The following is a 12,621-nucleotide window of genomic DNA, read 5'->3' on the forward strand; positions in this document are numbered from 1 at the left end:
TAGTGAAGTTCTTGAAATTTCGCTCACAACTTGGTCTCCGCTTCCCAAAGTCCAGAGCTGCTTAAAGCGCCTGCTACGCTTGCGTAACCATTCGGATACTTAGCGAGGGGGAGTGTTGAACAGGCGCTGGTTTACACAGCTTGCCTAACACAGCCGTCACAAGATATGGAACGGCACAGCCGGTTACTGCAATAACCGAGGCTGTACTACTCATGTGGTACACACACAGCTTTGCTGTGTACGCACTGCTTCTCTGTGCGACTGTGCATCCTGGGAATGTACTGTATAGTACTACGTAGCCACAGATGTACAGTAGTATATATAGGGGACCTCTGTACCCCCAATCTACAGTTCAGTTCAGTTCACTCGAACATCTCCTCTCATCGCTCTAACAAGCCTCTTACAACCAACAACCCTTCTAGGTGAGTTGCAGGCTATCCGCTGTCGTTGCCACCCGTGGGAGAGGCCTTCGCCCCCCGGGTTCAACAGTTGCTACTACTATCCCGGGCTCGCCAAGCAAAGTCCTTGTCGCCTTAAGGAGGCGAAGGCATGATAGTACCCCAGGGCAGACAATGTGCTCCTTGCCGCTATCATGGAATCTCCCTACATATATCAGGGGTGCATTGGCAAAGGTCTGCATCAAAGATGTGGATCGGCGCGTCCTTGAGCTAGCTTGCTACGATGGAGTGCTTTCGAATATATCCTTCATGTATCTCGCTCGATCACACAGATGATGGGTATTGTACAGGAAGATGTTCATGACCTTGTCTCACAGCGCGCAGATACAAGGAGACACAAAGCTGGTCAAGGCCCTGCCAGAACTCGACCGAATAGAAGCTCTGGCTTCGCGGTAGCCGACGTCAGGTATCCTCGCGTCAAGACCGCTCCGCAACGTTGCCAACCTGCACCCGCCCCAACAAATGTGCCATAAGATGCTGCTGGTCGCACCACTTCTGTGACATACGGTGGGGCGAATATCGCTGCGGTCTATCGGTCGCTGTCTTCTTCTCCCGGCTGTTCGCAGGGGCAATTCCATCGCCCTCGGTCCTATCTCCAGGTCAGGTCTGCATCGTAGCAATTTGAATCCGACGTCAGCTTAGCGTAACCTCGCCTCCAAAGAGTTCGTTGCGCGGTGCCGAGGCGGTCGAAGTTGTCTTGGATCGCCACCGCCGTACTGCGCGGCTCACCCCTACAGACCGACGAGTAAGTCCGAATTGTCCGGTACATAATGTGACTTCCCTGTCTGTCTGCGATAGGCCGATACATACTAGTTTTCATTTCGCTAGTCACGTACTTTGGTTCAGCTCGATCCTACCTGCATCCGAGTCGCTGACGTGCGCTCTCGCTATGGCAGACGTACGAACTTCTACTCGAGCGAGGCGCGTCGGTGCAAAGAAGTGCTGAACCTCACCGCATACTGCCCGTCATGTGCGGAGCATCAGTCGGCCTGTCAGCCTCTTTCGGAGAGCGGCTTTCGCTCTATTGAGCACCGTGGAGCTACTCCACGGCCTGATGCCCATTCCACTCGGGATTAATGTAAGGCGTCAGCGTCAGTCCTCAGTCAGTACTCTTCTTCATCTAGCACCTGGGGAGCTGTACAGCGGCAGCCACATGCAAAGAGCTCTGAAATCTAGTTGAGCCTACGTCATGGTCTGCTCCAGCAGATAGTGATTTTCCAACGTCCCATGAGGCGTTTGGCGCATTGACATCCAACCGTCGATGCCGGTGGCAAATCATGCAAGATAGACACCTCCGCCGCACTCGGACGCGAGAACAGATGGACAGACTCATGACCGCCATTCGGAGAGACACAGGCAGAGGTGTCCATCGGGCCGCATGAGCGCTCGCGCACAAGAGGCAGAACGCCGCTGCGTTCTTCACATGGAGACAGTACGCGCCACAACTGTTCACAGCCAGTGTTAGCGGCATAAGGGCGTCAGCTGATACCAACAGCATCATTTTCATGAGCTGCCGAAGCAGTGGGATTGAAATTTTTCCGTGCAGACGCGACGAAATCTCACCAGTGAGTGGGTCGCAAGGTGCATTGAAGCATTCACGTCGGTTCTAGATGGGCCCGACCACTTCTCGGGCTGCATACTACGGAGAGATCATGAGTGTGGAGCACGCTTCTGATATGTTTCAGACCCCCTGCAGCGTTCCGAAGTCTAACGGAGGCTCCATCTGCACAAGCTGCGCTGGGGAAACCACGACTGCCTACGCGACAAGAAGAGCTTTGAGGTGAACGCTCAAACGTCGAAGCAGCTCCAAGAAGGCGTTCATGAGCAGTGCCTACTCCTCATGCATCTCCATTTTGCCACAGGTATGCCGATGGCGAGCACAGGGATTACGGGAGCATCGGCGGAGTAAAAAGAAGATAAATAGGCTGGCTTGTACGATGCCCCAGAACCATCCGGTTCTCTCGACCTCCCCAAGCCCAGATCGCACTTTCTCAACCCATTCACAATATGCACTTCTCGTTCGTCACCTCCTTTGTAGCTGTTGCGACCATCTTTGGCTCTGCCATGGCCGAATCGCACACTGTGCACTTCAACAATCAGTACGTAATGTCGTCTTTCATAGCTGATCTATCGTGTTGACAACTTTCACCAGGTGTGGCCATGGCACTGTAAGCCGCTAGAGCAAGCCATACGATGTTCACAGTAGCTTCAAAACTCACATTTTTATCAGCCGACTCTCGTTCAGAATGGGAAGATTCTTTCCACGGGAAATGACTTCGTCTCTAATGGACCTCTCATCTCTGCCATCGCGTGAGTCAGTATCGTTACTCTGCAGTCACCATAAATTCACGCCGTTTCAGCTACTTGCAGACAGGTCCGTACCACATAGCTTGCGAATGAGATGTCATACTGATGATTTCCTGCTGATAGGCAGCTGCGGATTGGACGGCGAAGGCTGCACGCTCGTCGAGGCCACGCTGAAGAACCCGACTACTCCGGGTTCAGGCTCCTCCGCTGACATCAGCCTGATTCCGCCCCACACCTTCAGCGTTACTTCAGGCTTTGTGTACGTGAAACAATGGATTGAACTTCGTATCTAATATCTCAAGACACATGATTTCATCCAGGTACTCCGGCGGCTGCGACGGTGTAGGTGCCGATTGCAAGGACGCGAACTGCCCGGATGCGTTCCATGACCCGAACCAGACGGGAGTGCAAAAGGCCTGCCAAGTTGACAACGTGAGTTATCACTTCTCCTTATGCAGTGTGGGAACAATGTTGATTCGCAAGACACCACCTTCTCGCTCTAGGTCAACCTGGATATCACATTCTGTGACTGATTTGGCGGTGCCAAAGTGACTCACCTCATGCAGAGTCTCCGACTTAGAGTAGTCTCGATTGTATCAACATATGTGTGTATCACACCAAATGCAGATCGCAAACTTGAAGACAGCGTAAGAGACAGTCACTGTTGGGTGCCGATTTCTAGCGGACATTGAGTCTTAAATCTAGTTGCGTGCTCCCAGTAAACATCGTCAAGAACGCGACGCTGCGGAGTCTCCATAAGATGAACATGTCAGAATGTTCGCTAGTGAAGTTTGCAAGACAAACTGATGAGGCGATCTCTGTTCGCCGTGACTCGTAAGCCTGCTTGATCGTCTCGTCGAAGAAACCACATACGCATCTCGAGCATGGTTTCGAGCCGCCGTCCTACTCGTGGACTCAAATTCTTATCTAAAATGGAAGAGAAGCTTGTGCCCGGTTCTCGTTCACGCAATCCTGATCATGGGCCTGCACAGGCAAAATGTTAGTCTGGTCCTCGCACAACCTGAGGTTAGAAGCGCTCACACTTCGGGTGACCACGTTCCGGAGGACGCCGGAAGGAGCCAAGCGCCGTGGCCGAATATGTGGCCCCTTGTTTTACGTTCTACCATCAGCTAACTCTCGCCTTGCTTGCCCTTGGGTCCCGGCATCACCTTCTGATAGCTTCTGCAGCTGTGCTACTACCCCGATACTACTTGCGGCAAGCTTCTCCATTGATAACGATGCTGGAAGAACCTACTCTCCTCATTACGACGAGCCTTCGACGCGAGCGATGAAGTTCTACTTGCCAATGTTTCATCCTTGTCCGTGAATCATGAAAGAAAGTCTCTTTGACTGTGTATGCGACAGATACCGCTTGATGCGCTGCGTCGCAACATGCTTCTGTGAACGGAAACAAGCGACCAGGTACCTTCACAAAAGCCGCTGTCGGTGAGTACCCCAACCAATCGCGCTCGGAAACGCGGATATGACACGTAATCATGTATCCCGGTGTCATTACTGGGGCTCGTGCAGAATTACCTCGTCTTCCCCTCACTTTGTATTCCCGGGGAATGGTTATTGCATGTTTGCCTTCATCTCAGTCGCTGCGACGAAACTTGCTCGCATCCCAAGGAATCAGGTCCTGTCTCATGAGATTTGACCTCATATCTCATAAAGGGGCTGCCAGAGCTCGGAGCCGCTTGTGCTCATCGTATAACTAAATGTCAGGAAGTCATCATTAGCTTCAAGCGAGGTGACTATACGTTGGGTTACTGTCCCCTTGTTCTGTCATAGGGGGTAGGGCCCTCCGGGCGGTCCTGGCCATAGTCGCATACTTCACATTCCCGCCTCAGCTCAGTCAATATATACTGGTAGTGTCCAGCAAGGTTGGGCTAGTATAGTGAGCTCAAGGCTACTGCGCGCATCGGCCGGACTGGCGCCCGACCTCAACGCGCCATGTATATCAGGTGCTGGGCTAGTACGACTGCAAAGTGAGCTCGCGGACAACACCTGCTGTCAGAGTCACCTCCAAAGCATAAGCTATTAGGGCCGCTCAATTCTTCAGGACGCAGGACGCAGGACGCGTTCAGAGGCCATTGATGGAGGTGATGGGCTAAGCGAGACTAGCCGACAAGCTTGCCTTCGAAACCCCTCGCGCGACGATGACACTCCTCCCCCCTCACAAAGTGCCTCGAGGGTAGTGTCAATCGACGCGGAAAGCTTTCGTCCTCAACATACTTGCGATTCATATTTTTCTGCGAGGTTTGGGACACGACAGACCCCTTGGAAAACAACGGGCACGAGAAATGAGGTTGGTACCTTGCCATATGCGGCAGGTTCGGCTAGCCCATCACATCCATCAAATGAGCTCTGAGTGCGTCCTGCGTCCTCAAGAATTGAGCGGCCCTATTGAGATACTTTTGATCAACAGTCGACCATAGTACTCCGATGCAGCCTTCGCATTCACTCGAGGGATTCATCCGCTTTCCTCATGGGGTTTATCGCGGGCTGCGGTCGGGCTTCGCCCTTCCGAGGTCCGCTCTTCCCCGCTAGCACAAGCGGAGGAGTGTCAGCGGTCCCCTGAAAGTCACTTACTGCATTCGTGTACCTGAAACACGAAACCACGCGAGCTGGCACTCCCCATACGGACTTGCATATACTGCCATACAGACCCGGTCACTTGAACGTGGCCAGGAATTACCGGACCTCGTGTACGTACTCTCAGTATCGTGCCTTACGCCCACTCTCGGCAGACGTAAAGAACTGACAGTTGTCAGCCGGTGGGGATGTCACAGGGTAGCTAGTACATTGGACGTGAGCAGAAAGGTATCTCATCCGCGAAGCTTGAAGCTTTGAGGGCCTGCCTGTATAACGCTGCTGTTTGCCTCGAGCATTCCTATGGTCCATTAGCTATGATGAAGAGCTGAATGCAGGAACGATTAGGGTAGTCTGAAGGGATGGGACGACCATGTAACGCCCAATTATAAGGGCAACCCGATTTGGTCATGCATGGAGGCTCCTACCGACGTCCCTGGCTTGCCGCTAGGCGATGTCTCCCCCTGCTGTCTAGACCCCATCAGCGGGCGCATAGCGGCTGCATCAAGCACAAGTCGTATAAGAATCCACATCCCTTTCTCTTCCTCGTTATGGCGCCTTACTGGATCGCCCAGGTCGACGCCCCGGCGGCGCTTTCGCTCTTAGGCTTTGTGTTAATCACGATACCTCTCCTTTGGCAGCTAAAATGTCAGTACTACTCTCCTGTGCGTACCCACTGAGCTGGCTAACCTCGTTCGTGCAGCATGGAACATCGGATGCATTTTATACATTTTCTGGATCGGAGGCGTGTGCTTGGCTAATGGGATCAACATGCTCCTTTGGAGAACGAATGCGATCAACTTCGCCCCTGTCTGGTGCGATATATGTATGTGGTTCCCTCTGTTGTAGGATATAAGCGTTTCTGATTGCGATATCTACCATCGCCGCAGACATCCGCTTCTATATTGCGAGCGGTATAGGCGTTGTCTCCTCCACACTCGTGATTACTCACCGCCTGTATCATATCGTCAACATGAGCGCAATAAGCCTCACTAGAGCACAAAGGCGACGCAATACTATCATTGACCTCTTCGTCGGACTTGGTATACCCTTGTTGGCTGTGGCAGTTTGTGAGTCGAGAATCACCCTTCTCTGCCTCGCTCCCTCTGAAATCTCATATTCCTCTCACAGTCTGGTTCTACCAAGGCCACCGCTTCAACATCTACGAAGGCGTCGGTTGCATGGAGGCCTACCCCAACACCTTCCTCTCTATCCTCCTCAACACCTCCTGGCCGCTGCCCATCGGGCTGACCTCTGCCGTCTTTGCCGTCCTCGCGCTCCGCGCCGCATTCGACCGCACCAGAGACCTCAGGCGGCTCACGCTCGTCGAGCCGGGCCTCACAACCAGTCGCTATTACCGCCTCATGGCGCTCGCTTTCGCTGACCTCCTCTGCACGATCCCCCTCACCATCTACATGATTGTCATCAACACCCGCGCGAACGCGATGTACACTTACGTCGGCCTCGCGGACCTGCACTCGGGCTTTGGGCGCGTGGACTCCATCGCGGCCATCGTTTGGCGCGCGGACCAGGCCGGCGTGGCGGTGGTCATGTTCAGGATATGGACCCCGATCGCTTGCGCGTTCCTCTTCTTTCTCATGTTCGGCTTCACCGAGGAGGCGCTGGAGCATTACAAGATGGCTATCTCCTGGGTGGCGGCTCGATTTGGTTGTGCTCGATTCCGGAGGCGGCGCGCACCTAGGACGATGCGTGTTCTCCCGCGTGACGGTCGTGCGTCTGGGCTTTCTCACTACCAGATCGAGGACTGGGAAGCCAAGGCGGGTCGAATACCCGGGGAAGAAATGGCTGGTCTTCCTGTTCTCCCTTCGAAAGCAAACCCGCAGAACGCTCTGCCCCAGTTCTTGCGGGAGTCTCTGCCACCAATGTACGGGGACGTCCCTCAGCGACCTCCTAGCGTGCATCTACCTCTGGAAAAACAGCGAACGCTTTACGTCCTACATCCAACGGCGGGCTTGAACTCAATGGACATCTCTCACTTATAGTCGGTCGAATCTTGAATGCGCATGTACTCCCTGCCACTCTTTACCGGCAATCTGACTCACTTGGCGTCGCCATCTCGAGACGCATCTCTGTAGATCACATTGGGCTTCCTTCCATCTGTATCTATTGCTCTTTCTACCTATCTACTTCTGATGTATCAACTATAAAGTTGTCGCACCGTGATATCTACCCTGGGGATCACGATGGTCGCTCATCTCAGTGGTCCTCTCATTGAAATCCCGCGCGACCGTCAAGATGACAAGCACTGGACGATCTGCGTCTGGTCTGTGACGATATCCTACAGCATGAAATGAGACGAGACTCGACGGGCAAGGGATGTGGTGCTAAAATAGTAATAGTACATTGGTTCTTGTTCATTCTTCTCGAGTATCGTACATCTAACCAAACCATCGCTGATGCGAGTCTCGAGCTACAAGCAGTACAGTATGGTAGGTCTATCCAATCAAGTAAGGATATCAAAGGAGCGTGGGTTGTGTCGTAGGGTCCCGTGAAAAGAGTCAAGAATCATAAGTGAACAGCTACTCCCCGGCGCCAGGGAGCAACCAATAATGTACATAAATAAGCGGCGAAGTGGCCGCACGGGACCGGAATAATCACGGATAAAGCGAAAAAGAGCAAAAGAGAGGAATAGGAAGGTGAGAGCGGCCGGGAGCCGGGATAGGGAGGGTCAAGTAGCGGTTGCCCGGTCGGAGACCTGCCATAGAACCCATGTCAGGGGCCAGCGAGAATATGATATAGTGCGGGACTCACCAGGGGGTTGCAGTGGTTGTGTCAAAGACCGAATATATGTGCAATGAAATTGACAAAAAAAGGGCCGTCGCCGTCCTCGCGGATGGCCGCTTAGGCGATTGTGCACCATGAGTATGACGAAGAACCCATGGTGATCTCGCGCTCGTTGCTTGTGAACTCGACGCTGGCGTCGCCTGTCGTGGCAATGGCAACGATCGTCGTGAAAGCGTCCATGATGATGGTGAGGGTGTGGACGTTCGGCGGCGGCAATAGAAGGCGAAAGGGCGGGGGAAGCGCGAAGGTGCAGCCTAGGGCTGCAGTCTGTGAAGCGATGTTTCTGTGCGGGTTATGAGGTGTTTCTGAGGATCGTACTGACAATTTTCCATCGCTTTTATAGGGAGATATGGGGTCGCGGCTCAGATGTTGTGCCGCCGAGCCTAGCTCGGATGTGCGCACGGCTCGGATGTGGCAAGGGCCTCCGCTACTAGTACTGTGATCAGTAAACACGTGAAAAGGCGGCAGCGGAGTGCTTACCCAAGTCCGCTGAAATGGTCGCGCAGGCCGCTCTTGTTATGCATTGCCCCATACCGAGCTATTGTTAGTGTTCTAGTCAATTCAGGCAACATACCTCGTTATGGGCGTTTTGTGCCACTCGAGGCCGCGTCAAAGCATAATTGGTCTTATTAGGAGAGATCCGGACTGCGTATTGTAGTGCTAATGATACAATGACATGTAAGCAAAACAAACGAGGTGCTGAGCTAGCAATACGCGAAGAGGCTGGATGTGAGGTTGGAGGCTGAGAGAACGAAGGACGGCGAGGACACGGGATTCTAGCACCGCTAGAACTGCCGTTGGGGATGGGGATGTTGGTGAATGGATTGCGTGATGATAGTGATACATAGGGTAGATGCGAGATGTGTGCGGCAAGGAAATCCGAAGAACGAAACAGAGAGATACTTTAGACGATATGCTCTACCTCAACCCGAGTCTCTACGGTGACCCGAAGGTCAGATTCCCGAGCAAGCGAGGAGGGAACTGGGTAAAACGTCGGGGAGCTGAACGGTCTGTGGTATGTTGGTACCGGCAACGAGACTACAGGTGCAGGCGGTGATGGAGGAGGGTACTCGTCGGATATGTGTATGAATGGTGAAGAATCCGTCGAGAAGCAGCTCGGGGCGTATTGGGATCGGCTGGTGAACGTTTCTGAGGCGGGCGAGGCGAGCTCGGACTGGGATGTGATTTTCTGCCCGATCTTGTCCTTGCTGAAGGGCGTGAAGGAGGGGTCGGTGGCTGGACTATACGCGGGGAGCGTGTAGTCATCGCTGAGATCAAAGGTCGAGCTGAGCTTAATGGGCGACAAGGGAGACTTTGGAGACCTGTAAAAGAGCCTGATTAAAGTCATGTCATGACATAAGGACATAATGCTGAGTACTAACCGAGCGAAACCACTATCAAGTGGCGTTGAAGGGTCAGGCAGCTTCTGCCTGAAGATCTTGACGCGGATCCATCTAACGACGTTCTTGTAGTCTTTGAGCGCCTCCTCGCCGAAGCCGAAGAAGAAAAAGAAAACGAAGGACGAGACGGGCATAACCCAGAGGAAGAGGAAGAACTGCCGTTGGTACGAAACCGGGTATACGACCATCGGGATGGCATCAATACGCCCGAAGTCCGAATGTACATCCGCCCAGTTGGTCCAAGGACGAAGGCCAGGAGAAATATTGTCGTACATGGAAATCGCAGTGAGGATCGTCTGCCAGACAATCTGAACTACCGACATCGCGATGAGACGCAAGTAGCGCCCGGTACTGAGCGCGGAGTTGGAGTTCTTGAGCTGCATGGTGAACGTGAGGCGTTGTCGGAAGAAGTGATGGAGAGCGAGCGCTGCGACCACGTTAGCGACATGACAGATGGACGAGTGCGACGATAGGACTTACTAGCATAAATCGCCGTCAACACGGACAGGAGGAGAGGAGGGAACCAAATGATGAACACTCCGGGAATGGAATAATACGTCGCAGGCAAGCAGCCCACATACTCCAAGATGTCGAATCGATGCCCCTGGACGACGTAGTCTAGTGGATGTCAATTTAAGCGCAGATCACTCCAAGACGAGTACTCACGAAGAGCCATGATTATGAGCGGGAGACCGTAGCACATGGCCAGGTCGAAGAACATCTTCTTTCGCTTGTCTTCCCGTGTTAAACGTGCAATACGACCGGACGCGACAAGCTCCAGATTACGACAGACACACATCGTAGCAGCAGGGAGGGCAACGGACGCCCCGATCGTGAGCTTCGTAGCTTGACGAACCATTAGCTATCAAAGACCGGATAGGTGGAATGGAACACTCACTGATGTCACACCAGACAAGGAGGTGCTTGCGAACGTTTCCATCCCAGACGATGGTATTTACACCATATATAACATCCATTGCAAAGAGCCAGGCAATGATAGAGACTGTGGCGACGTTGTGAGAGCGCCAGTGTGCAGGTAGAGGTATAAGGACGAGAAAAGCGGCGAGGAATGCTCCAACCGGAAACACAGGATAGCGCATTGTGGCAGAACCAGGAGGGCAAAGCGGCGACAGAGTATGTGGCCCAAGCTCATTGCAGAAGACATTTCTAGGCTTGCTATGTTATGCGGACAATGGCCGGCAGCGTTCATTCACGTCCTGACACGGGGGAGCATAAAGAACCATTGTCCACGGACAATAGCCCGCCATCATAAGCGCCCATGGGGACATCCCCGGGCCGACAGTAAATGGGCGTCTATGACATTCGATCGTGATCGGCGTAAACTCCAAGGCCACAAACTCGTCCGCGGGCAATAGTCAGACTCCCGGAGCACTGGTGTAGTTGATGTTGACTGGGTCAACATGGTCTCCTGAAGCTTTCATATAAATGGAGGCTCTCAGAGACTGTCCAGCATCTCATGTGCCCCCCATGAACCTCGCTTTCCGCTCACCGACTTGGTCAACCGCGCCACAGATTGCGTGATCTGCCCCTCCCATGATGCATGCTCGACGTGTTCGCAACTCCAGGAACGAAGACAATTGCTCACAACTTGCAAGAAGTCTGCTGTGAATCATAACGGCAGCTTGAAGCTGACACACTGCGCGTGTAAACCGCTGAACACGGTTTCCAAACATCTCGGGCGGCCTCCTACTGCGGCCACACTGATGGCGAACGGCGTGAAGGGGCTGCGAGACCATCGAGCAGCAGCCGCGTTGTCGTGCGCCAACTACCACATCGAAGCTCCCGATGCTATCTTTCGCGGCACAGAGCACTACTCGAAGACACTGAATTCGTGTTGTATTTACGGCTAGAACAATATGAAGCCATGAATCACCGAAGTGTTGGAGACGAGCACCCATGGAAGAGAATATGAAGAAATTTACGACAAGCTACAGAATACATTCAGGGCACAGAGACGCAGCTACTGATACATGCATTGACAGTCACCAGGGTCACCAATGGACGCCTGTCTTAAGGAGAACATTCCACAGGAGATCAAAGACAGACGGCATACGGATTCAAGAAATCAAAGGATCGTGATGGGATACCGAAGGAGATTTTATATATTGATAAATAGGGAGCCGCGCCGGTTGCTTGGTCCAGCCGGGCTGTACGGAAGGCTCATATCAGTTATGAAGTTAGGCGGCGGAACAGGCATGTAATGAGACTCACAGCATATGCGCGGCATCAGCACAAGACCATCGGGCGAAACGATTGATAAATACGGGAGACGAAGAGTCGAGGAAGGGAATGTCGGAAAGGAGCGAAGAGGGGTTGTTGCGCCTGACGCGCGTACCCCGGTTGTAGAAGGTGTCTATCTAGAACGAAGGTGAGCAACACATACTTGGAGGAAACTGACAGGAAGTATGGCCGACTTACAGGGGGTATATGTACGAGCTGGGCTCACGCAATGGTGCACCAGGAATATGACGAAGAGTTTCCAGTGATGTACTCCATGTCCAGAGGTACACCATCGGCGGGCATGCCGATTGCAGGAGGACCTCCGATTGCGGGCTCATTTCTGAGCGCGGCCTCGGTATCGAGGAATGCGGAGAACTCGGCAAACTCGTCCATTGGTATCGCGATGCGGGCAGGAGGATGTATGGAGCAGGTATCGCGGGTAGCGGGTAGCGGGTATCGCGAGGAAGGGGTATCGCGAGCGGGAAGTGAGCTGGGTTCTACTGCAGAAGTCAAACGCGTTGACTGGTCTGCTTGAGCACCTGCAGCTTGAATATATCCATGAGAAAGCGCTGATTTACACGACTCTGCAGACCAAAATGTCAGCGATGGGAGCACCCTGCTGAAGGGGGGCACAATAATTGGGCGAGCAATTGTCGATCGTGTATAGCAAACAAGGGGCAGAACCCTCGGTGCATAGAGCCGGTATCGGATATTACCTTGAATGGTAAGGGCAACACTTTGGTTGCCACGCTTTGGCGCTCATGATTATCATGCCTCCAGCGTAGGCTCTACTTCTGCAGCATTGTTCCTCGCTGTGC

At 53.2% G+C, this 12,621-nt stretch overlaps 4 protein-coding genes across 4 annotated transcripts; 3 read left to right on the forward strand and 1 right to left on the reverse strand.

Annotated features, from left to right (window-relative positions):
• Positions 1–2,465: 2,465 nt before the first annotated feature.
• On the forward strand, positions 2,466–3,298 carry DICSQDRAFT_172421 (glycopeptide; the record flags this gene model as incomplete). Its single annotated transcript, XM_007368158.1, has 7 exons — positions 2,466–2,557; positions 2,611–2,626; positions 2,689–2,768; positions 2,819–2,832; positions 2,889–3,024; positions 3,086–3,197; positions 3,269–3,298. 7 exons carry the CDS (start codon positions 2,466–2,468, stop codon positions 3,296–3,298), a joined length of 480 nt encoding a protein of 159 aa, XP_007368220.1.
• Positions 3,299–5,808: 2,510 nt separating this feature from the next.
• Positions 5,809–7,360, forward strand: DICSQDRAFT_109349 (STE3-domain-containing protein; the record flags this gene model as incomplete). The annotated part of the gene is made up of 4 exons (XM_007368159.1): positions 5,809–6,005; positions 6,061–6,183; positions 6,248–6,427; positions 6,489–7,360. The coding sequence occupies exons 1-4, from the start codon at positions 5,909–5,911 to the stop codon at positions 7,358–7,360; spliced, it is 1,272 nt and encodes a 423-aa protein (XP_007368221.1). The 5' UTR covers positions 5,809–5,908.
• Positions 7,361–8,990: 1,630 nt separating this feature from the next.
• Positions 8,991–10,667, reverse strand: DICSQDRAFT_89838 (STE3-domain-containing protein). The gene is made up of 5 exons (XM_007368160.1): positions 10,461–10,667; positions 10,229–10,408; positions 10,043–10,180; positions 9,545–9,989; positions 8,991–9,484 (listed from the first exon to the last, which is right to left on the reverse strand). The coding sequence occupies exons 1-5, from the start codon at positions 10,660–10,662 to the stop codon at positions 9,067–9,069; spliced, it is 1,383 nt and encodes a 460-aa protein (XP_007368222.1). The 5' UTR covers positions 10,663–10,667; the 3' UTR covers positions 8,991–9,066.
• A 1,132-nt stretch (positions 10,668–11,799) lies between these two features.
• On the forward strand, positions 11,800–12,470 carry DICSQDRAFT_128523 (uncharacterized protein; the record flags this gene model as incomplete). The annotated part of the gene is made up of 3 exons (XM_007368161.1): positions 11,800–11,951; positions 11,984–12,288; positions 12,394–12,470. 3 exons carry the CDS (start codon positions 11,800–11,802, stop codon positions 12,468–12,470), a joined length of 534 nt encoding a protein of 177 aa, XP_007368223.1.
• Between the last annotated feature and the right edge of the window lie 151 nt (positions 12,471–12,621).

Source organism: Dichomitus squalens (assembly GCF_000275845.1).
Source record: "Dichomitus squalens LYAD-421 SS1 unplaced genomic scaffold DICSQscaffold_32, whole genome shotgun sequence".
Lineage (NCBI taxonomy): Eukaryota > Fungi > Basidiomycota > Agaricomycetes > Polyporales > Polyporaceae > Dichomitus > Dichomitus squalens.